General features: G+C 36.5%; 1 protein-coding gene across 14 annotated transcripts in view; it reads left to right on the top strand.

The window, feature by feature from the left end:
- Window positions 1-22801, top strand: part of LOC309635344 (uncharacterized protein) — a 334869-nt gene that overhangs the window by 145281 nt on the left and 166787 nt on the right. The window contains exon 5 of one of the 14 annotated variants that reach the window (XR_014248780.1): window positions 3218-5756. The exons of 11 other annotated variants lie outside the window; for them this stretch is intronic. Coding sequence is in view for 2 of the 3 variants with exons in the window: in XM_082406395.1 (XP_082262521.1) it covers window positions 20813-20956 (144 nt within the window). In the remaining variant the exon portion in view is untranslated. 2 more of the 14 variants (XM_082406397.1, XM_082406395.1) reach the window with 2 other exon arrangements.

The following is a 22801-nucleotide window of genomic DNA, read 5'->3' as shown; positions in this document are numbered from 1 at the left end:
GAAGAGATATGGGAACTTATGTATATGTATAACTGATTCACTTTGTTATAAAGCAGAAGCTAACACACCATTGTAAAGCAATTATACTCCAATAAAGATGTTTAAATAAATAAATAAATAAATAAAAAATAAAAATAAAAAAATCACACAAACACACAAAAAAATTAAAATAACCTGATAACCTAACCATTTATAACAGAACTGGAATCACTTCTCATGGCTTCCTGTCTCCCAGTCCAAGGGTGCCCTTCATTGGGAAATGCAAATTAAGAGCAAAAATTACAATGGAAAGCATGTCTACAATGTGTTGGAGCATTGCTAGACTTACACTTGTTGAGTCCCTGGCCCCTGGGCTGTGTAGCAGCCATAAATAAGCCACAGCATCTTGGTATTACAAGTACTAAGGCTCATCTGGTTTGGTTACTCCCAGGGAGAATAAAGTAGCTGGGTATTTTTAGTAACATATAGCCAGTCAAACTAAAGGGGGAGGTGACACTGGTACTGTGAAAAATACACAAAGACAAAGGTCTAGGCAGTTAAGGAAGATGACTGGTCAGAGGAGACAGTCTTCTCTGCATTTTTTTAGTTCTATTTATGAAGCACTGAGATGTTCTCTTTGAATTATGTAAGCATTTAATACTACGAGAATTGGTCTGTTTAATATAACCAGCCTTCCTAGCTAAATCTTGTTTCCTAGCCAAAGTGTATTGATATATGAGAAATATACTTCTTCCTCTCTATGAGAGTGTTTATTTAAATTGATATTTTGAACTCTTCTGCAGACACAGACTTATGTCTGTGAGAATTTCAGCATCCCAGAAGCACATCCATCTGGAGGGTGGTGCTTGTTACTGGTATCTCATTTTTGTACTGGGGTACAACAACAGAGAGGAACTTTTCTTCTAACTCAACAATGCTAAGCCATCAGACTTACACTAGAAAGCAATTATTGAATTTAGATCAGGTTGTGTTATGAATTTGAGACTTAACTCTGAAAGTCTTTCGTAAGCTTTTCTTTTCAGTACCTTAATGGAGGAAACATTTTGAGATTGAAGGAGAAAGGAAAATCTAGATCAACCTTTTGGTTACTATGGATTTTTATCTTAGCAGATTTTTGAGCAGATCAAGTGAAATAATTCACATAGAAATTAAAAATATTATTATAGACTTTAAACATTAACTTGAGGACGTTTATTTTAACTGATAATGCTAAAATATATAGAGGGATAAAATATATTAAGAAATTATAATAATGGCACATATGTTACATTAGCCACTGACCTGAGTATGTGCATTGATGATTTCACATCATCTTCTCAACCCTATGAGAGTAACTATTATTTATGTTTTTAAATGTGAAAATTAAGACCCCAAAAAGTCATGCAGCTAGTAAATGGCACAGTCACAGATCTTTATGACTCCGGAATATATGCTTCTGACCACTAGGTTCTACTACCTGAAATAAAACTGCTACTTTTCATGGTATCACACACACAAAAAAAAGTTAGAAGAGAACTTTGTAACTCTACTGGTCATGTACTAATTTTATCTGGTTCTGATTGGTTTTGTTTGGTTAAGTCTTTTTTTATGAAAGATCTTAGAACATTTAAATTATCCTGTTTTTTATGAAGAGAGATCAGAACAAAGCAGGCTGTCAGCAACTGGCAAGAATCAGTGATTCATGTGAGAGACTATTATCTTTGTTGATAATAGATAGTGCTGTGCTAAGAGCCCAGTGACAGGAATCGGCCATATCCTGGCTGTGAGATTTATGTAAACACTATTACTGAAATACATTGTCTACAATTCCTTTCTACCTCTAAAATTCTATGATTCTCTTACAGAACCTTCCTTTGGAAGATCTTGCATTGTTTATTTAAAAAGGCATATGTAGTTTAAATTACAGGAAAAAATAGTGGTATCAATATAGAATTAAACTCACACTTTAGAGTTCCATATTCCATTGAAACGTTTCTCAGAAAAGCAATAGCATCAAATTGAGAGTAAAATGACCAAAGTAAAAATATAGTGTATCATGAGGCAATCTGATAACTACCAGGGTGGTGTAAGAAGAGACTTATTTACCTAATGGAGAAAGTGTGGTGTGATTTTGGGGAATAGTTTTTGAGCATCTCTCCTCCATAGTCATTTCCAATGGCAGCTTTAGTGCCAGGCTGATGCCCTGGAAATTGTTCAGCATATAGTCACTCTAAAGGTGTTCTGCCTCTAGAGTTACATCATTTCAAACTTAAACCCAATTTTTCTGACTCTACAGTCTGCAACTTCTTTTCACTTTTCTATCATTCTCCTTCTCATTTTATAAATATAGATAGAGTAGAAGGACATACCTTACTTATCCCTGGTCACCAACCCACTGGCAAAACTGAAATCAGAACGTAGGGGTACACATTTCTATTAAATATGCTATGATAAAAAGACAACTTTTACTTTGAAATGTTTTATTTTAACACAATAAGGACTTGTGTAGACATGACACTTGAAACTTATCCTACATTTCTGGGTTCAATTACTGCATCAGTCAATTGCAGATATGTGGGTTTGTGGACATTGAGTTTGCCCAGCCCTCTTTTTGCCCTTATTCATAAGAGAATTTGAGGTTATAAATAGATCATCACTAGAAAATAAGAGGGTCAGTAGGATCAATTTATAAATGAAGAATACCATATTTTATTCATTTCTTTACACACAGGAACACAAAGTAAAGCACAGAAACACACGTAAAATTTTTTCTCAAAACATCTAGATATTTCATACATCTTTAGAACTCAGTCTGCTAAGAACATTTTAGGCCTTCTCATGCTAAAGTTAAAAACCAATTGAGTTAGGAAATTCCTGATTCTTTTAGCAAAATGAAATTCTTGTGACTGAGCCAAGAACGTAGTTTTTCTAGTACTAATGCCATGTGCAGTTTTGCTGTTGGTGTCACATTGCATCTCAGGGGATCGCTCCCCTTCACCCAGCAGCAATATCTTAATGAAGGAAGCTTGTTCTTACAAAGAAAACTCAGAGTAGGTTTGCAAATAATGATAATGTTATGTGTATGTTGTACTGGATTTAACTCAACAAGAATTCCACACACATTTCATTTTTTGGATGGGAAATTTCTATTTAGTCTATGGTTTTGTATGTGACTGTAACCCAGTTCCTTATTCAGAAGCTGACGATGGCTTATTTTTCTATCTCGATTATTTTCTAGGGATTTTTGGCCATCCTGTTTAGGCTCCTGCTGTTGGCAGGTGGGTCTCATTAGCATCCAAATGATACAGAATTGAGATGCTTCATAAATGACTGCCCAAGGAGGTTTGAGACATCTTTGTAGAATTTTTTTTTTTTTGTAAGATATTCCTGCCACATTTCCCTCAAGCCTTTTTAAAAATATGAATTTCTTTTCATCTATGAGACTAATTTTGCCCATAGTATATGAATATTACTCAAGGGAGAATTCTTTTGTGTATGAAAATAGTGAAATTGGAAAAAACACAAACATACCTTTATTACTGGAGCCAGTTTCAGACAAACTCTTTTATCCCTTATTCCCTATACCACGTAATAAAAGTTTCATAATATCTTAGTTTGAAGACTTGTTGCTATGGACTGAATGCATGTCTCCAACCTTTACAGCTATATGTTGAAACTCTAATAACTTCCAGTGTGATGGTATTTGGAAATGGGGTTTGGGGAAGATAATTAGGTTTAGATGAGGTCACGAAGATGGGGCTGTCATGATGGAATTAGTGCCCTTATCAGGAGAGACACCAGAGCACACTCTCTCTCTCTCTTTTACTCCTGCTCCCCTGCCATATGAGGATAGAGGGAGAAGACAGCTATCCATAAGCCATAAAGGGAGCTCTCACGAGAAACCAAACCTTGCTGGACATTGATCTTGCAGCCTCCCGAACTGCGAGAAAATGTATTTCTGTTGTTTAAGCCACCCAGTCTATAGTATTTTATCATGGTAACCCACATTGACTAAGATACTTGTCATACGGCAATTATCAATATACATATGATTGGCTGCTTTGACTTATAAAGTAGCCAAGCTTAGTTACCCATTTAAAAATCCACCTGCACTGAACTGCACAAAATATCAAGAGGTTTTATTTGTAGGATAATTTACCATATTTTGTCCCCCCCGCAAACTTTCAGGTTTCTCTAAACAGCCTAAAAGACTCCTAAGTCTAATAATTTGTAGATTTTCTTGGATTTCTTATGTGGACAGCAATGCCATTTACAAATAAAGAAAATTTTGTTTTGATCTCTGTGATCTTAGCCATTTTATTTAATTTTTCGTGGTATTGAATTGTCTAGCATCCCCAGTGTATCATTGAACAAAAGAGATAATGTAAGATATCCTTGTATGATACTTGCAGGACAGTTTTGATAGAAAACCTTTATCTGGTTAAGGATGTTCCTCTTCTATTCCTATTTGCTAAATTTTTGTTTTTCTACATGAATTAGTATTGAATTAATTTTCATTACTTATTGGGAATATAACTTGTTAATTATCGTTTAAGGGGTGGATTACATTGCAATGCATTCCGAGATGAATCATCACTATTTTTAGGAGTAGATTTTTCTGTGAGGGGCATATAGTAGCTTTAATAAGGTAGCTGTTTCTTTCTTTCTTATGTGAGTCCAGTTAGGCAGTACAGGACTGAAAAATAGTGCCAGGGTATCATGGATCCAGATTTCTTCTACTTTCTTCCTGTGTTTTGTGTGGCCTTCATTCCTTATGGTCAAAGATGCCCTCTTTAATAACAGCTTTTTCATCTGCATTCCGGCCAGTTGGAAGGACTTTGAGGAGGAAGAAGAGAGGCCTACATTTCATAAGAACAAACCTTCCTCTCTTTTTTTTCTTTAAATAAATTTATTTATTTTTTTGACTGTGTTGGGTCTTCATTGCTGCACGCAGGCTTTCTCTAGTTGTGGTGAGCGGGGGCTGCTCTTCATTGTGGTGCGTGGGCTTCTCATTACGGTGGCTTCTCTTGTTGTGGGGCACGGGCTCAGTAGTTGTGGCTCACGGGCTCTAGAGCACAGGCTCAGTAGCGTGGCACACGGGCTTAGTTGCTCCATGGCGTGAGGGATCTTCCTGGACCAGGGATAGAACCCATGTCCCCTGCATTGGCAGGCAGATTCTTAACCACTGTGCCACCAGGGAAATCCCCCTTTCTCTTATAATACTCCAGTGTCCAGAACTTACTCACATGTGCACTCTTAGCTATAAGAGGGGCCCACTTTACCAATTTCTTATATTTAATATTTCCTGCATTATACTTTATTTTGACATATTCTATCATTTATTATCTAGCTTTGTGAGTCAAATGTTTAACTCATTTGTACTTAATCTTTCTAGTTTCTTAATCTTTCTAAAATTATTGAAGGCTATAAATAAAGGTTCCTTGAAAATCTCTTAGATACATCTCAGTTGTGTTCAGATCGATATATTTTATAATAGTCATTGTGAATTCTACTTAAAACCATTAGTTATTTAAAGAGTGCATTTTAAAATTTTCTGTATGGTTTAAAAATACATTTTAATATTGATTTCTTATATAATTGGCCAGAAAACATCAACTATATGCTACAGATTTTTAAAATACTTATTCAGATTGCCTTTTCACTTAATATATGGTCAAATTTTGTGACTGTCCCTTTTGTGCTTGAAAGAAATTCATATTCTCTATTTATTGGATCCATGAGTTCTGTTAGATCCAGCTTATTAATTATGCCATTTATCTCTTCCATAAAGGTGTTAATTTTTATCAGCTTTTATCTGCTTAATTTCTGCATATTTCTGATAGAGGTATGTTAAAATTTCCCACTGATTGTAGATATGTTCACTTTTCCTTATATTTCTGAAGTTTTTTCTCATATTTGTCTTCATTCACATATAAGTTCTTCACTATTGTATCTTTATGTGGATTTTTCTATTAATTTTTACCTTAAATTCTAATGTATCTCACATTAACATTGCTAAATTAACTTTTCATCTTCATTTGCCTGTTAACTTTTTTGTATTCTTCTGTTGTCAATTCTGTGTGCTTTGTTTTAGTGTTTCTTAAAAGAGTTAGCTGGATTTTTAAAAAATTAATTTAATAATTTCTTCTTTTAATATGTTAGTTTAATGTATTTGCATTTATTATGTTTGGTGATTTATAACATCACACTTTGATTCTATTTTCCATACATACATTTTATTTGTTTATTTTTCCTCTTTTCTGCATTTTGTTTGATTAAAAAAATTTTTTTAAATGTGCCTTTATTTCCTTTGCTGACTTGAATGCTATTTCTTTTCATTTAGTGGACATCCATTAAATTTGATGCTACTTATTTAAGTATACATTTTTTCTAACAAAGTTCAAAGTTATTCAAAATGTCTGACTTCTCCTGTGAATGATATGGATCTCAGTATGCTTTAACTCTTCACACAACACCCAATCCCATAATCATCCTTTTAAAATATTATATAGAATTTTACCTATCAATTTGAATCTAGCAAATACTTTAAGCTTTTACAGTCTAAAAATTTTTAAAGTTGCCCTTATTCTTGAATGACTGTTTAATTAATGATAGTTTAATTAAGGATAGAATTCTAATTGAAGGTTAATCTCAGTACCTAGAAGATATTACTTCATTATGTTATATAATCTATTGTTACTGATAAGATTTGTCCTTTCTGAATGTTTTTCATTTATAGTTAATCCTTTTTTCTTTCCTTTTTTTAAAAGAATTTTATATTTTTCCTTGATACACTGTATGTAGTTTCCTTTTAATGTGTCTAGATGTGAATTTATCTCTATTGTTTCTACATTTTACTTGGTGTATGCCTTCAATATCAGAATTCATATCTTTTTATCTAGTAGGTTCTACATCAATAGCCCTTTAGTCAGTAATCCTGGTTCTCATATTGACAACACATTGATTAGTTTATGTTCTCTCCAGGTGTGTAACTCTGATAAATTTAGATCACACATCATTATTCTGTAGGGGCCTGTCTCATTGTGAAAATAAAATATGTTCTCATGTTACCTCCATTTGTGGTAGGTTGTTACAATAATGGCCCTAGTGAATGATGCCTCTTAGTATCCATGTCCTTATATAACCCTTTCTACATTGACTTTGGGCTTGGACATGTGACCTGCTCTGCTTAATAGGTTATCAGCAAATATGACATAAGCAGAGGCTTAATAGACATTTGTGCATTGGGGCTGGCCCTATGGGAACCCTGAGATAACCATGTTATAAGGACTCAGAGTCTAGCTTCTCCAAGATGATCCCAGTCAATTCTCTAGATGAATGCAGCCACAGGCAAAAGCAGAAGAACCAGCAAGCCAACATTCAGAATTATGAAAAATAATAAATCCATGTTGTTTTAAGACACTGAGTTTTCTGATAGAGCAATAGTTAACTAATACAATGTCTAATTTTTTTAACTTTTCTCTCCCCAATAATATGTTCCAAATTACATTCAGACTTTTATACCTAGTTGAGATGATGGCACACATAACAAGCTATTCAATCCTCTGTTCCTTATAACTAGTTATTCCCAGAAAGAAATCATAGCACTCTGAGGTACAGTTAATCATATTTACAGAATGTATGTAGGTTATCAAGGGTCTCAATGTGGATAAAAATAAGAACAGTTTAAATATATAAATAAAACAGTTTTCTTAAGGCTGCAAAAGAAATTAAGATAGTGTTGTTGTAGGTGGAACAGTGTCCATTAGAAAATGCCAGCACTCTGAAAAAAACAACAAGTAGATGTTTGTAGGTAAAGTAGAAGCTGTAAATCATGATTACTGTTGTGATTTCCCTTCCCAATGGAATGAAATCCAGTTTTACATGGAAAAGACATGATTGCCTCTCATTACACAAAGAACTTTCAAGTCATACTTCCTTGGAAGCCATGTGACTGGACCAAAGATCAAAGTTCAAGTTAGTCATTTGCTGGTTTCAAATCAGGCAGGGTGATTTCACAGTTTAGAAGCAACCAGCCATCTGATGGAGTTCAGGCTGAACATTTGCAAAGGGTTTCCCAGGTTGCCTTAGGGGCATAGATAACTCCTTAAAAGCAGATCACTTCCTCATTTTTTATTAACGGTGTGTCTGCCTCTCTTTGGCTCAGGATTATTCCAATTTGAGACCAAAGAATGTATTTAGGGGACTGAGTAAACTTTATCAAGATTGATAAAGAGAGGAGCCATCTTTTACTGAGAACCTGACAATTTCCAAGGAAACAGTTTAGGAGGTATAGAAGCTAAGCTACTAGTTATGTCCACTCAACCGAAAGGCTCTTTTAAGAAATACTTTTATGTGAAAACTTAAACTAGAAAAAATAAAGATTATCTTCCTAAAAAATTCACAGAAAATAAAGCAGAATGAAAGATTTAAGAGGAACTGTTTGGGACTGACATGTACACACTGCTATATTTAAAATAGATAACCAACAAGGACCTACTGTATAACACAGGGAACTCTGCTCAATACTCTGTAATAACTTAAATGGGAAAAGAATTTGAAAAAGAATAGATACATGTATATGTATAACTGATTCACTTTGCTGTACACCTGAAACTAACACAGCACTGTTAATCAACTATACTCCAATATAAAATAAAAAATTTTTTAATTAAAAATTATGAGAAAAAGAACTTCACCATCATTTAGTGATGCAGCAATAATTAGTTCACTTGCCAGGTGAGGAGGGAAGTTGAGTGTAGATTTCCCTATCCTGGACATTTCATGTAAAGAGAATGATAGAATATTAAAAGAAAAAAAAAAAAGAGGAACTGGACACACATTTCACATTCTCATAATCAGAGGGTAAATGTTCCTACCCTTTTACCCTCAGAAGGTAAATTTGGCCACAAGTCTCCTTATCCTCCAACAAAGTTAACAGGAATGTGAAGAGCTTGACAGAACATAGAACTGGGGAAGCCTGAAGTGAGTGTTGATTTTCACTGTGATGGACTTTGAAGAAGCTAAACTTTTATGTGGTTTAAATAGTTTAGCTGTGTTGGAGTGAATGTGTCTTCCAACCAACTCACTTGCACTTCCTTTTCTAGGCTGCATGATTTGGGTTACAGAACCCTCTCACATTAGAACCTATGTATTTTTTTGTGAAAATAATGTTGGTATTGAATACCCTTTAACTCTCAAGAAAAAGAGAGTTACATTAACCTAACCCTGGCTATTTCATCATGTTGAGAGTATGAAATTTCTTCCTAAACCTACTGGTTGAACAACAGAACATAATACTGTAAGTGGACATACATACATCTGCCTTATCCTGATGCTTTCTTCCCTTAAAGATGTTGCATAATCAACTAACTTTTCTAATTTATTTGTTTATTAATAGGGAACTAAAGTAGCAAAAATATGATATAAAATTTGAAAGAAAGGAGACAATTTAGAATGGACCAGGAGGAGAGGAAATAATGAAACAAACAAAAAATAAAAAAAGATTAAGTTATGCCTGATCTTTACAAATGAGAGAAGGCCTTAATTATTTTCCACTGTACTTTATGAGATAAAACTTAGAAGAAATATCAAGTATGAAGAGATGGGCCAAGGTCTAGGGTTCAAGCTGAGCAAAAAGAGTCAAGTACTAAATGAATTTGAACTTCCTCAGGGAAGCTTTCTCTAATCTTCAAAAGGTATCAGATGGTGTTGTCATATACAAAGCCACAGTTGCCTGTACTTCTCTTTTGTTGCACTTATGATAATGGAAATTTTTAAATTTTTGGTTGGTTAAGATTTTTTTTCTGCCTAATATTAAAACTCTATGAGGGCAAGCACTAGATCTGTTTTGTTGAATGCCTAGCAGTTGGCCAATGATCAATTTACTAAATGAATGGATTACTGTATAGAAGACTGGAAACAACTCCTCAAATAGGAACAGATAGTTCTTCAAAAATAGCAGAGTAGAGGCAGAGCTGTTAATCTAACAAGAGAGGGTCTCAGTTATTACTGAAGTCAGTCATCTTGATGAAAGTAGAAAAAGGGTTTTGGACACGGAGTTCTGTAGCTACTGGGATTTCAAAAAGAGGCTTATTCCCTTGAGGACCCCAAATAGCTCCAGCAATGCCTTCTTCTGTGTTGCAAGGGTCTGCTCCTGTCTAGGGTTTTGGTTTTTCAGAGTAGACCTAGTGAAAGGGTCATGATCTGGGCAGGCTGAAGCACAAATGATCATGTGGGCTTAAAGCCAATATTCTGATTCCTTGTTCTTTTTAGTTTGGCAGGTAGAGATGCCTCTTGCAGTCATGAAACTTTTCCTCAAGTGACAATGGCTTGAGAAATCATGAGAACACTAATAACTAATGCACTGTACTCAGTGGTATATAAGCAGTTTTTACCTTCCGGATGGATTAAGGAAGGGTTTCTAGAGAAAGTGACCATTTAATTGGTCTATAGAGGATGAATAGAGCTCACTAGACCTAAGATGAGTACAAAGAATTTCCAGATAAATGAAAGAGAAACACTAATGGCATGAAGATATTGAAATGCATGATAAATTGTAGGAATGATATTAGTTGTCATGCTTAATTAGTATTTAGGGTGCACAGGCATGTAGGGATAGTTATAAAACGCTGATGTTTAGAGATGAAATTGATAAATTTCTTTGGAATAAGATTTTAAGAAATTTTCTCTACCAAAGCAGGCAATTTGTTTATAATTGATGGGGAACCACCAGAGGTTATTAAAGAAGAGAAAAGAATAATGAGAATTGGGACTTTTTTATTTTTCTATTTTTTCCCATGTATTGTGTTTTAGGATAACACTGGTGATTACCAAGGGAAAAGACTACATAAGAAGGGCAAGTGTGAGAGTTTCAGCAATCATGAATGGCTTGATTAGATTAAGCCAGAGACGGCTGTTGTCAGAGGGCTCTGAAAGTGTTCTTTTCATTGATGTGAGTCTTGAATATGAATGAAGATAAGAGATATGTAATATCAGGCCAAATGAACAACACAGTAGGGTTTTGAGTGTGAGAAGGTGGCTGGGAGCAGCATTTAGACTTGAAGTCAGTTCAGAGTAGAGTTTGAGAACATAGCCATGGATTAAGCTTCTAATTTCAGATGGAGGAAAAAAGAAACCAGCAAGACCAGAATCAGGACAGAGCCTGGGAATGATGTCTCTCAATCTGGATTGAGAGGGCAGGTTCACACAACAGCTCTACTGGCTTATAACTGTAGCTCCTAGGCTGCCGACATTTCTCCCTTGCTTTTAAACTTTTTTTATTTTTTTTTTAATTTTTTATTTATTTATTTATTTTTAAATTATGGCTATGTTGGGTCTTCGTTTCTGTGCGAGGGCTTTCACTAGTTGTGGCAAGTGGGGGCCACTCTTCATCGCTGTGCGCGGGCCTCTCACTATCGCGGCCTCTCTCGCTGCGGAGCACAGGCTCCAGACACGCAGGCTCAGTAATTGTGGCTCACGGGCCCAGCCGCTCCGCGGAATGTGGGATCTTCCCAGACCAGGGCTCGAACCCGTGTCCCCTGCATTAGCAGGCAGATTCTCAACCACTGCACCACCAGGGAAGCCCTCTCCCTTGCTTTTAGTCCAGCTTTTGTGGTGTGGTTACATAGCACAAGAAAGTGTGGGAAGCCCTTTTGAGAAGACCTCACATTAAAACAAGGTGTTTTTACTCCAGCTAGACCATATTGGGACACCTTGTCATTGCAGCATTGAGGAAGAATATCAGAAGGATATCACATGTTAAACCTGGGAGTTTGCCATAAATGTAGGGAAGAGGCCAGAGACAAAGAGACATATAGGAGGAGAAGCTTGGACGCAGATGACCAGCAGCCAGACTTGCTATAGAAGTGAAAGTATCAAAGATGACCCAACCAAGACTGCATTGGTGAGATGCTTCCAGTAGCCAGTGAGAATATGGGCAGGGGGAGATTAGGTCTATTTGAAGTTAGAATTATATGTGAAGACACTTACAAATCAAATAAAATGCACAGCATATTTGGGAAGGGAAATAAAGTAGGAGTCAATGATTTTTAAACTACTTATGATTGAAATTTAAAATGCTGAAATAAACATTCTAAAGGATATTAATACAACAATGTCATTTTAACTCGAAGAATGTTTAGTTTTAAATATTTGTACAGGAATGTCAAATGCTTCCTGAATGCTTATGAAAAGGAAGAAGTTCCTTTCCAGCACACCACATCACATCTGAGCCCTGATAGTAGCTTAAAAATAAATAAGACAAAAAACAAAAAACAAAACTACTCCCATCACTACTACCATTTCTTAAAAAACACAGAGCCACCTTTTATGGTGCATTCCAATTTAGTTAACATCTTTCTTGCCTTTAATACACATGCCTCCAACCTAATTCAAGCATGTCAGTCAGTTAACTTAGCATCCAAATAAAAGATTGGAGCTGGAAAGTGATTATGAAGTAGAAAAAGAAAAAAAATCCTGGGAATGTCAAAGCCTTCTTAAGAATATTAGAGAAGTGAGCTCATTGAATGACAGAATAAGTAATGGTAGAGTGATAAGCTCAGAAAGCTACATAGGACTGAAGTTGTTTAGACTCCAAGTTTATCAAAGTATTGAACTGATTTTTTTGTGCAGGTTAAAAGCTGTCTCAAGAAAAAGCCCCAATTATTTCACTACATTGGAATTTTAGTTTATCCGTTTTGATTTGCAGGTGGTAGACCAGCAGTTTCCTTGTTATAATGCTGTTTACCCCAATCAGGGGAATTGGGGAATTGGGAAGAAGCAGAGGTGGGGAGAAGTACGTACTGTCTCATTTCAATAAGAAGTCCAAACAGCAAGCAACTCTCTTTCTACAAAGGCACAACCTAAAATAGTTCTGAATTTTTGCCATGTCACAGTTGGGACCCTACTGTAGTTCAGCTTAAATTGGGTGTCCCTCCAAATCCTGGGGAAATTCAGATATCATTATCCTTTTGATCATTATCCAATCAATATCCCGTAATTTTGGCATCTGAAAATAAATATACTATGTGGAGTAGAAGAGAATAAAGACAAATTTGATATAAGGCCAACCATTTTTTCTGTATTATAGGATTGCAGTGTAACATTTTCAAACATGGACAGATTGAAAGATCCTATTAACAGTTATACCAGGACAACAGGAGTAAGGAGGAACTGTCCTGGAGAGATGGGATGTATAGTTAGGTTAGCCATAGAGAATCGCATTTCCAAGTCTAATATATTACTTCTTTAGTGTTTATATATCTTTTTTTTAACATCTTTTTTGGAGTATAATTGCTTTACAATGGTATTTTAGTTTCTGCTTTATAACAAAGTGAATCATCTGTACATATACATATATCCCCATATCTCCTCCCTCTTGTGTCTCCCTCCCTCCCACCCTCCCTATCCCACGCCTATAGGTGGTCACAAAGCACCGAGCTGATCTCCCTGTGCTATGTGGCTGCTTCCCACTAGCTATCGATTTTACATTTGGTAGTGTATATATGTCCATGCCACTCTCTCACTTTGTCCCAGCTTACCCTTCCCCCTCCCCGTGTCCTCAAGTCCATTCTCTAGTAGGTTTGCATCTTTATTCCTGTCCTGCCCCTAGGTTCTTCATAACCTTTTTTTTTTTTTTTTTTAGATTCCATATATATGTTAGCATACGGTATTTGTTTTTCTCTTTCTGACTTACTTCAGTCTGTATGACAGACTCTAGGTCCACCCACCTCACTACAAATAACTCAATTACGTTTCTTTTTATGGCTGAGTAATATTCCATTGTATATATGTGCCACATCTTCTTTATCCAGTCATCTGTCGATGGACACTTAGGTTGCTTCCATGTCCTGGCTATTGTAAATAGAGCTGCAGTGAACATTGTGGTACATGACTCTTTTTGAATTATGGTTTTCTCAGGGTATATGCCCAGTAGTGGGATTGCTGGGTCATATGGTAGTTCAATTTTTAGTTTTTAAAGGAACCTCCATACTGTTCTCCATAGTGGCTGTATCAATTTACATTCCCACCAACAGTGCAAGAGGGTTCCCTTTTCTCCAAACCCTCTCCAGCATTTATTATTTGTAGATTTTTTGGTGATGGCCATTCTGACTGGTGTGAGGTCATACCTCATTGTAGTTTTGATTTGCATTTCTCTGATGATTAGTGATGTTGAGCATCCTTTCATGTGTTTGTTGGCAATCTGTATATTTTCTTTGGAGAAATGTCTATTTAGGTCTTCTGCCCATTTTTGGATTGGGTTGTTTGTTTTTTAGATATTGACCTGCATGAGCTGCTTGTAAATTTTGGAGATTAATCCTTTGTCAGTTGCTTCATTTGCAAATATTTTCTCCCATTCTGAGGGTTGTCTTTTCATCTTGTTTACATTTTCCTTTGCTGTGCAAAAGCTTTTAAGTTTCATTAGGTCCCATTTGTTTATTTTTGTTTTTATTTCTATTTCTCTAGGAGGTGGATCCTAAAGAATCTAGCTGTGATTTATGTCATAGAGTGTTCTGCCTATGTTTTCCTCTAAGAGTTTTATAGTGTCTGGCCTTACATTTAGGTCTGTAATCCATTTTGAGTTTATTTTTGTGTATGGTGTTAGGGAGTGTTCTAATTTCATTCTTTTACATGTAGCTGTCCAGTTTTCCCACCACCACTTATTGAAGAGGCTGTCTTTTCTCCATTGTATATTCTCTTGCATTCCTATACACTAATGATGAAAAATCTGAAAGAGAAATTTAGGAAACACTCCCATTTACCATTGCAACAAAAAAGAATAAAATACCTAGGAATAAACCTCCCTAAGGAGACAAAAGACCTATATGCAGAAAACTATAAGACACTGATGAAAGAAATTAAAGATGATACAAACAGATGGAGAGATATACCATGTTCTTGGATTGGAAGAATCAACATTGTGAAAATGACTATACTACCCAAAGCAATCTACAGATTCAGTGCAATCCCTATGAAACTACCAATGGCATTTTTCACAGAACTAGAACAGAAAATTGCACAATTTGTATGGAAACACAAAAAACCCTGAATAGCCAAAGCAGTCTTGAGAAAGAAAAACGGAGCTGGAGGAATCAGGCTCCCTGACTTCAGACTATACTACAAAGCTACAGTAATCAAGACAGTATGGTACTGTCACAGAAACAGAAATAGAGATCAGTGGAACAGGATAGAAAGCCCAGAGATAAACCCACACACACAAATGGTCAGTTTTTATATATCTTAATAGCTAAATATAACTTAGATGTATCTCGTATTTACAAAGTGTAAGCTTTTGTTCTTCAACACTGTATATCTTTGTGAGAATATTTGGTTGCACAAGCCCTGTACCTTTGATCTTATCAGGAATAAAACTCATGTTCCGAAAAAAAAAAAAAAAGAATTAAAGCAAATAATTGTGAAATACGTAACCTAAAGAGGTCTAAGAGATCACACATGTACAGATTTCAACTGTATAAAGTAAGTTTAATTAGTCATAGGAGAAAGTGGCCTACAAGGAACTAAGTGGTTCATAAAGGATAAACAGTCTAATCTATTCATAAATAACAGATTAAACTTTAAGTCAATAACCATCATAGAAAATAGAAATGAATTATGGTGAGTTTTATTCATATCTGCATCTGCCCCTTTAAATATATGTTAATTAAACCGACTTAAGCTTTAAATTCTTCAGTGATAACTCAAGTATGAGTTCCTCATTCAAAAACTAAAGAAAGTCATTTAGCATCACAAGAGGAAGAAGGAAAATATATAATTTGGGTTCACCAACAACTGGAACCAAAAGCCATATTTAAACAAATATAAACATTGTTCCCTGGACCACTTTTTTCCCCCAATATTGAAACTGTTCTGCAGTGCCAATGTTGTCTTTCTGAATCTTGTCACTAACATACTGCTGCATCCTTTTCATAATATTCTTGGTATTTGGAAGAGTGTGAACACAGAGCCCATTAATTGTAAGTCTCCCCTTTGGGAAAGGGTAGTACAGACCAGCTCTCTGTTTTCCTAAAGCAGAGACTATTTCCTCTAAATAGTCTCCCCTCTGGGTTTCTCCTTCTACTCCTCTCCCTGTAGGATGACCCCTCCATCTCTTTGCCATTCTGACCCCCTCCATTTCTTTTTATAGATTTCTTTTTATAAATAGAGTCTTATTTTCCTATTTCTTTCCATCTTTTCTTTGGGACTAATCAATCAAGCATTTATTATATGTAGTTTTCCCAAAATGGAGCAGTATTTTGCAATACTGCAAAAAACAATGCATTTTGTTTCTTCACTAGATACATTTTTGTCGAGAACTCACCATGTTCCAGGTGCAGAAATTAGCAGTGAATAAAAGAGACAGAAATCCCTGCCCTCCTGACTCTTATAGGATAAAACAAAGCCATTCTTTTAGGTTCATCAAAAGGGTGAAATATATATAAAACAACTGTTTCTAGTACTAAGATTAGGCACCTTTAAGTCGTTCCCTGGCATTCATTTCATAGGATATATTATATTTATATTGCATATATATGTAAATGCATAGCAAAGTTTGGGAATAACAATAATAAAATAGGTTCATTTTGTGTGTATGCATTTGTATGTGTCTGTATGTTGTATGTATGTGTGTAATCATCATACACAGTTATTTGCTTTTGGCACTTAATAGATCATGGGTTTTTGTGTTTGTTTTCATCATCATACAAAATATATTTCCGTATCAGCACATATAAGTTTATCTCATCCTTTTAATGACTCCTTAGGGACCTTGTCTCTATTGATAGAACAAATTTTCACTGTTTCAAACAACGCTGCACTAATCTTGCACATGTCTTTTGTACAGATGTGAGTATTCCTATGGGATAGATTCCCAATTGCTAAGTCAAAAGAGACGGTTACATTATATACAGAAAAATACCACCTACTATAGGGTGTACTTCAACATCCTGAGAAAACCCAACTCAGAGGAAAAGTATGGGGTATAGAGAAAATTGTTCTAATTTATTCCGGATACGGCTGTATTGCTGTTTATCAGAAGCAGAAGTCTGTGTTATCTCCTCAACAATGGAGAATAAATGTATAGAACACAAGAAATGATTGTGTACATCCGGGGGATGGGATAAGAGAGGATGAAGAAACTGGGACAGGGGAACTTTTACTTTTACTTTTACTTTTACTTTCTGTACTATTTGAATAGTTTATAACAGGTAGGTATTCATTTCATATAAAATTAAGTAAATTTTCAAAAACCATGTACAAAAACCCCAATATTTTCTCTATATTCTCTCAGTGAAAATCATATGGTTTCATTCATCTAAGAGAAATGACAGGGACTGGTTGTTTTGGGGGTTTTCTGTTTTTTGTTTTAGGTAAAGTTTAATTAAAGAGCTGCTTCTAAAGACTTTAGGGTAATAGGAATGAGTCTGTCCAAGTAATCAGCTTTTTAAACAGGCAAATATGAAAAATAAATTTAAATTGCCTCTGAACCCCAATCCTAGTTTTCCCAGCTTAGTTTATAGGTCCTGATCTGACAACTAACACCACATAATTTGACATAATTTCTGTGTGTGTGTGTTGCCAGGGTGGGGGGGAAGGGGGAGAGAGAGAGAGATTTCACAAAGGCTTTAAAGAAGCACTTTTTAAGGAAAATATAGTATTTTGGTCTTTCTCTTTATATCCATTGACTGTAGATTACATTGCTAGGATATCCACTGCTGTGTTACTGTATTTGTTCGGTGGTTAGAAGATACTAAGCAGTGAATCATTTTCCTTCAATGAGAAAGATCAGGTGAGGCTATCAAAATCCAGGATTGGTACCAAAGTAAATTGCCCCACCCAGTGTATTATATCCCAAACATCACTAATTGTACATCTCAGCCAGACCTGCCCTGCTCAGAATGCAGCCTGCCTTCACCTTCACCCCACACCCCTACCACCCCACATTCTCACTAGATATCACCCCTCTGGGAACAGCAGCTAACTGATTTTCTAAATTCTCTGAGCAGGGTACACAATGAGGTGTAAATGGCCTATTTACCTCTTCTAAGGAAAACTCAGTCTTTAAAAATGACTGCCCCCCCCAACCCGAGGGCGGGGGCAGGGATGGGGGGGCGGAAACTGCTATAAGACAAGATAGTGCCTGAATTAAGAAGAATGGAGGTGAGGATTTCAGGGTGCATTGCTTGTTCTTGGGAGGGGTGGCATTATTCTCTCCAAGGCCTACTGTTTTCGTACTTAACACTGCCATTTCTAATTCTCCTATTTTCCCTTGTTTAACTTTAAGTGCCTTTAGGAAAACAGATTGCCATTTTGATCATGTTGATGTTATTCAGGGCTGTTTTGAGGGCCTTGTTATCATACTTTTGGCTGCCCTGCATGTATAATATATCACACAAATTAAAATCCACCCATATCCCACATTAAATATAATTTATACTGCAGCTATAAGAGTAGAGTTGAAGTTGACTAGTTGATGTAATGTTATTTTTTTTGTAGACATTTAATTATTTATTAATTTCCATTTTGCAGCTTTCATTTTGCAGTTTGGAACCAATACTTTTTTTTCCCAGGTTTCAATTATTTTTGTAGACCTTTAAAAATCTTACAGTACATTGACACTGGGCTCTAATGAGTAATGGATGAAATGTCCTTGATGATGTCAATTTAATAGATGCGTGTATTTTAAAACTTTTTTCTGTAAATAGACCCATTTAGAATATTTTGCCTTTTTAATAAATATGTGGGTTTTTTTTACAACAAACTACCTTCTTGAATTTTTCTATATCTTCTAATTATCTAATTTTTGAGAAATTCAAGTACTTTTCTTTACAGATGATTCTCTTCGCTTTCATATTTTGATATTTAAGTTCTAAAGTTACTGTCCTTTTATTTTAAGGCGATTTCTGTAATTTGCTATTCAACGCCCATTCTCTAAAACAATGATGTCCAGAGTTGTCCCTTTCAAAAATTAGGGCTCTGCCTTTTTTTTCTAAAAAGATACTGGATGATGACACCTCCAACCCCTTGACTGTAGTAGCTCCTACAGACACTGTGTGTGCGCAAGCTTCCCCTACATATTTCTGCAGACAATAATACTTACTAACATCTAAATCACAGTGCACCATGCTGCCCCATTCTGGAAAACGATGCATGGAATGCAACTGCGGGGTGCTCTGAAAAGAAATCCAAAATCAGGATGCAAACTAGTCCTTTTCAAAATATCGGGCACCCTCAAGTCAGGGTTCAGAATTTCTCATGTCCTTCAAAGTTGGGGAGCATTTTAGTAGAGGCTGCACACTGTTCTTAGGTTGCTTGAGAAACTTCTTCCCTGTGGATTCTTGGTAAACCTCCATCTCTCAACTTACAGAGACAAAAATGAAGTGCTTTTCCTTCTCTGCTCTGTCTCATATTCTACTTGATGTCATCCAGGTGAAATGCACTTCCATATTGTTTCATTCAGTGGAAAATAAAGGCCTTGTACCAGTCTAGTTGTTCTGCAAGGAGAGAACATTTTCTGTGTCAAAGAGGGTGACACTTAGTAGTAAAATCAGTAAAGTTTCAGTACTTGCATCAGGAAAACACATATTTATATCATTAAACCTAAAGCTTGCTTTCTGATACAATGTTTTGTGGCCTAACTAAATTATTGCAATGCATTTCAGGATGGTTCAAAATGGCATAAAGAACATATTAAAGAAAACTTTTTTTTTCTGTTTCTTAGAGTCCTGAAGGCAAACAAAATTTGTACTTTTATTCTCATCCACATTGCCTTTTTCAAGATTTCAGTTTTATCCCTTTGATGTTTTCAGATGTCTATAGAGTCAGGGTCCTCTTCTTTGGAAAACCTGAATACAGTATTGCAGCACAAAGTCTTGCTCATACTGTCCACACTTAGAGGATGCCATGGAATTCACAGCGACAAGAATGTTTTGGAATGCTAGCAAAGTAGCAAAAACAGTGTGTCCTCTACACACGTTTAGAAAACTAGAGGTACAGAGGACATGGCGTACTTCTTATTAAAGGCTTTGAAAAACACCACACCTCAGTAAACATTCCTCAGGAGCTGAGGAAACACTCCGGTCAATGACTTACCTCAGATCCCTCAAATCTGGTTTGTGTGAAGCAGACAATAGTACAGACACAATGCCAGACTTGGAAGAGGGAGAGTCAAGGACACGCAAGCACACTCTTTGAACAAGCCCAGTGTCCTGGTTCGGGCACTTTGTGTTGTGCTGTCAACCCAAGAAGCATTTGCGATTTGCTGAGCACACATTGCTAGGTAACCAGGTCTTAATGCTTTTTTCTGCTCCTAAATAGGAGACTCAGCAACTTCCTCCTTTTTTGGTCTTCAGAGCTCCCAATGGGGCTCCCTTTGTACCTCCACAGAGGCCAGTGCAAATCCAGCTGCTCCTGACACTAGTTCATTCTCCTCCCTCTAAGTTTGAAAATGCAAGTACCGCCCTCTGTGACAGTAACCAAAGAGGACCAAGTATTCAGCTTATGGTGGGAATGCATATTGTCATTCCGTTTTGCTTCCTAAATGTTTCATCTGAAGTATCTTTTCCATTGGGAAGAAAAGAGCTACTAAGAAGATTCCCAGAGTTTTTGAAAAGACAAGCAACATTCCCAATTCATTCCCATGACAGGAGGTTTGCACTAAATTAGCTTCCCTTCTTATTTGTGAAGCAGATACTCTCCCTTGATGACACTTTCCTGAATTACAACCTGTTCACCTCACTCCAGCCCCTTTAAACAACCCTAGTATCCTTGAGTGATCTATGCTGGAGTTTTGTAGAAAGCTAAAGAAAGCCCCATTTCTGTCTCCAAATTTCTGCAGAGCAGTGGTCTCCTATGCAGCTCCATAGCCATCAGAAATCAGAAATACATGGGGAGCTATGAAAAAAGACAGATGCTTGGGCCCCATTCTGAAGATGCTCATTTGGTAGGTCTTGATGAGAACTTAGTATCAGTGTTTTCTTAATTCTTCATGATCCTAATTCACAGCATGTTTGTTAACTAACAATTGAGATCACTTTCGGTTTGTCTACTCCCCTCGTCATTTCTGATTTCCCTGTTTCATGATATATCTGCATATCTCAGCTTCCTCTGTCTCGTCACTTGAATCGATGACATTTTTCACATGTGCTACCCCAACTTCAGCCTCTGGCCCCCCTCCTGGACATGACTCATGCTTCCTGCTATTCTGGTCCTGGTCCCTACTTGGGCCCCCTTCTGCCAGAAAAGGATAGTCAGAAACTAGCAACCAGCGGGCAAGGTCTCCAAAGCAGGGCACTGTGCAACTGCTTGATTTGCCCCACTTCAAGGAAGGCTTAAGGTAATGGCTTTATCGAACGTATTATGAGTGATACATTAAGAAAATAATTACATAAGGAGACCTCCACTCTCCACCTTGGGCTGCAAAAAGTGCATTGTCCCTGGCTGTGTCTTTGCTCTGACTTCCAAGGTGAAAATATAAGAAGGATGTAAGCTAGTGGTACCTCCAAGTAGCTGTCACACTCTGAAGGAGGACACACACAAGCAGGCAAAGTGCAGAAGTTATTTGTGATTATATGAAGCATGGTTCCAAAAGATTCAGCCACACTGGGGACTGCTGAAGATCAATAGCAGCATATACTGACCTCAGAAGTCACAATCTATGCTGGAGCTGCTTATTTGGAGGCAAGTTACCAGAGCCCCTCAAAGGTTAGGAGCAAACAAATAACAAGAGCAAAAACATTAATTTAGGGGAAAAAAAGGATAAAAATTAGCCAAACCAGGATGGAATATATAATACTTTGGAATTCCAGGCTACAGTTGTATGGCAAAATGTCTAGGGTGTATTGGTAACTTTGGTACATATATATTGCTAATTCTGAAGATCGAAATTCAGCTAGAAAACAAAATCCTCTGGGTACGAACTATGTTTATTCAGTGTTTTGAAGCAGACTGCAAATAGTTGGAAAAGATCCTACGTGTAAAATTTGAGTTTACTCTGCACATTTCCCAAAGAAGGCTCTTTGAAGCTCAGGAATTTCCCCCAGAAGAATGCACTGAGCTGATATTCTACAACTATGAATGGGACTGAATTTTATCATAGTCTAGTTGGTTGAGTGTCAGTGGATGACCTTGGGCAGACACAATGTAATGAGCCCAGCAGTATTCTTTTTAGTGGGTCAGATCTTCTGCCTTTATTTTCTGCCAGTTTCCTACTTTTTTTTTTTTCAGTTCTAAATAGCAATATTATATCCTTTACCAACTCTCTTCCAGGATATATTCTATATTTTTGTGTTTTAATATAATTTTATGGACATATACTGAAAAGTGCACAAATCATAAGTGAGTTATCACAAAATAAACACATGTAATCACTACCCAATCAATAGAATATTAACAGCATCCTAAATATTCTCTCTCAAACTGCCTTTTAATACCATAGATTAGGTTTTGCCTGTTTTTGAACTTTATATACATGGAATTATACAGTAATTCTATGTCTGATTTAACATTATGTTAGTTCGATTAGGCAATACTGTTAGGTGTACCAATAGCACATTCAATTTTTTTTTTTTAATTAATTAATTAATTTATTTATGACTGTGTTGGGTCTTCGTTTCTGTGCGAGGGCTTTCTCTAGTTGCGGCAAGTGGGGACCACTCTTCATCGCGGTGCGTGGGCCTCTCACCATCGCGGCCTCTCTTGTTGCGGAGCACAGGCTCCAGACGCGCAGGCTCAGTAATTGTGGCTCACGGGCCCAGTTGCTCCGTGGCATGTGGGATCTTCCCAGACCAGGGCTCGAACCCGTGTCCCCTGCATTGGCAGGCAGATT

This window comes from Balaenoptera borealis (assembly GCF_965194805.1).
Source record: "Balaenoptera borealis genome assembly, chromosome: 9".
NCBI lineage: Eukaryota > Metazoa > Chordata > Mammalia > Artiodactyla > Balaenopteridae > Balaenoptera > Balaenoptera borealis.
Note: the sequence above shows the minus strand (reverse complement) of the source record. Positions and strands in the feature narration are given on the sequence as shown.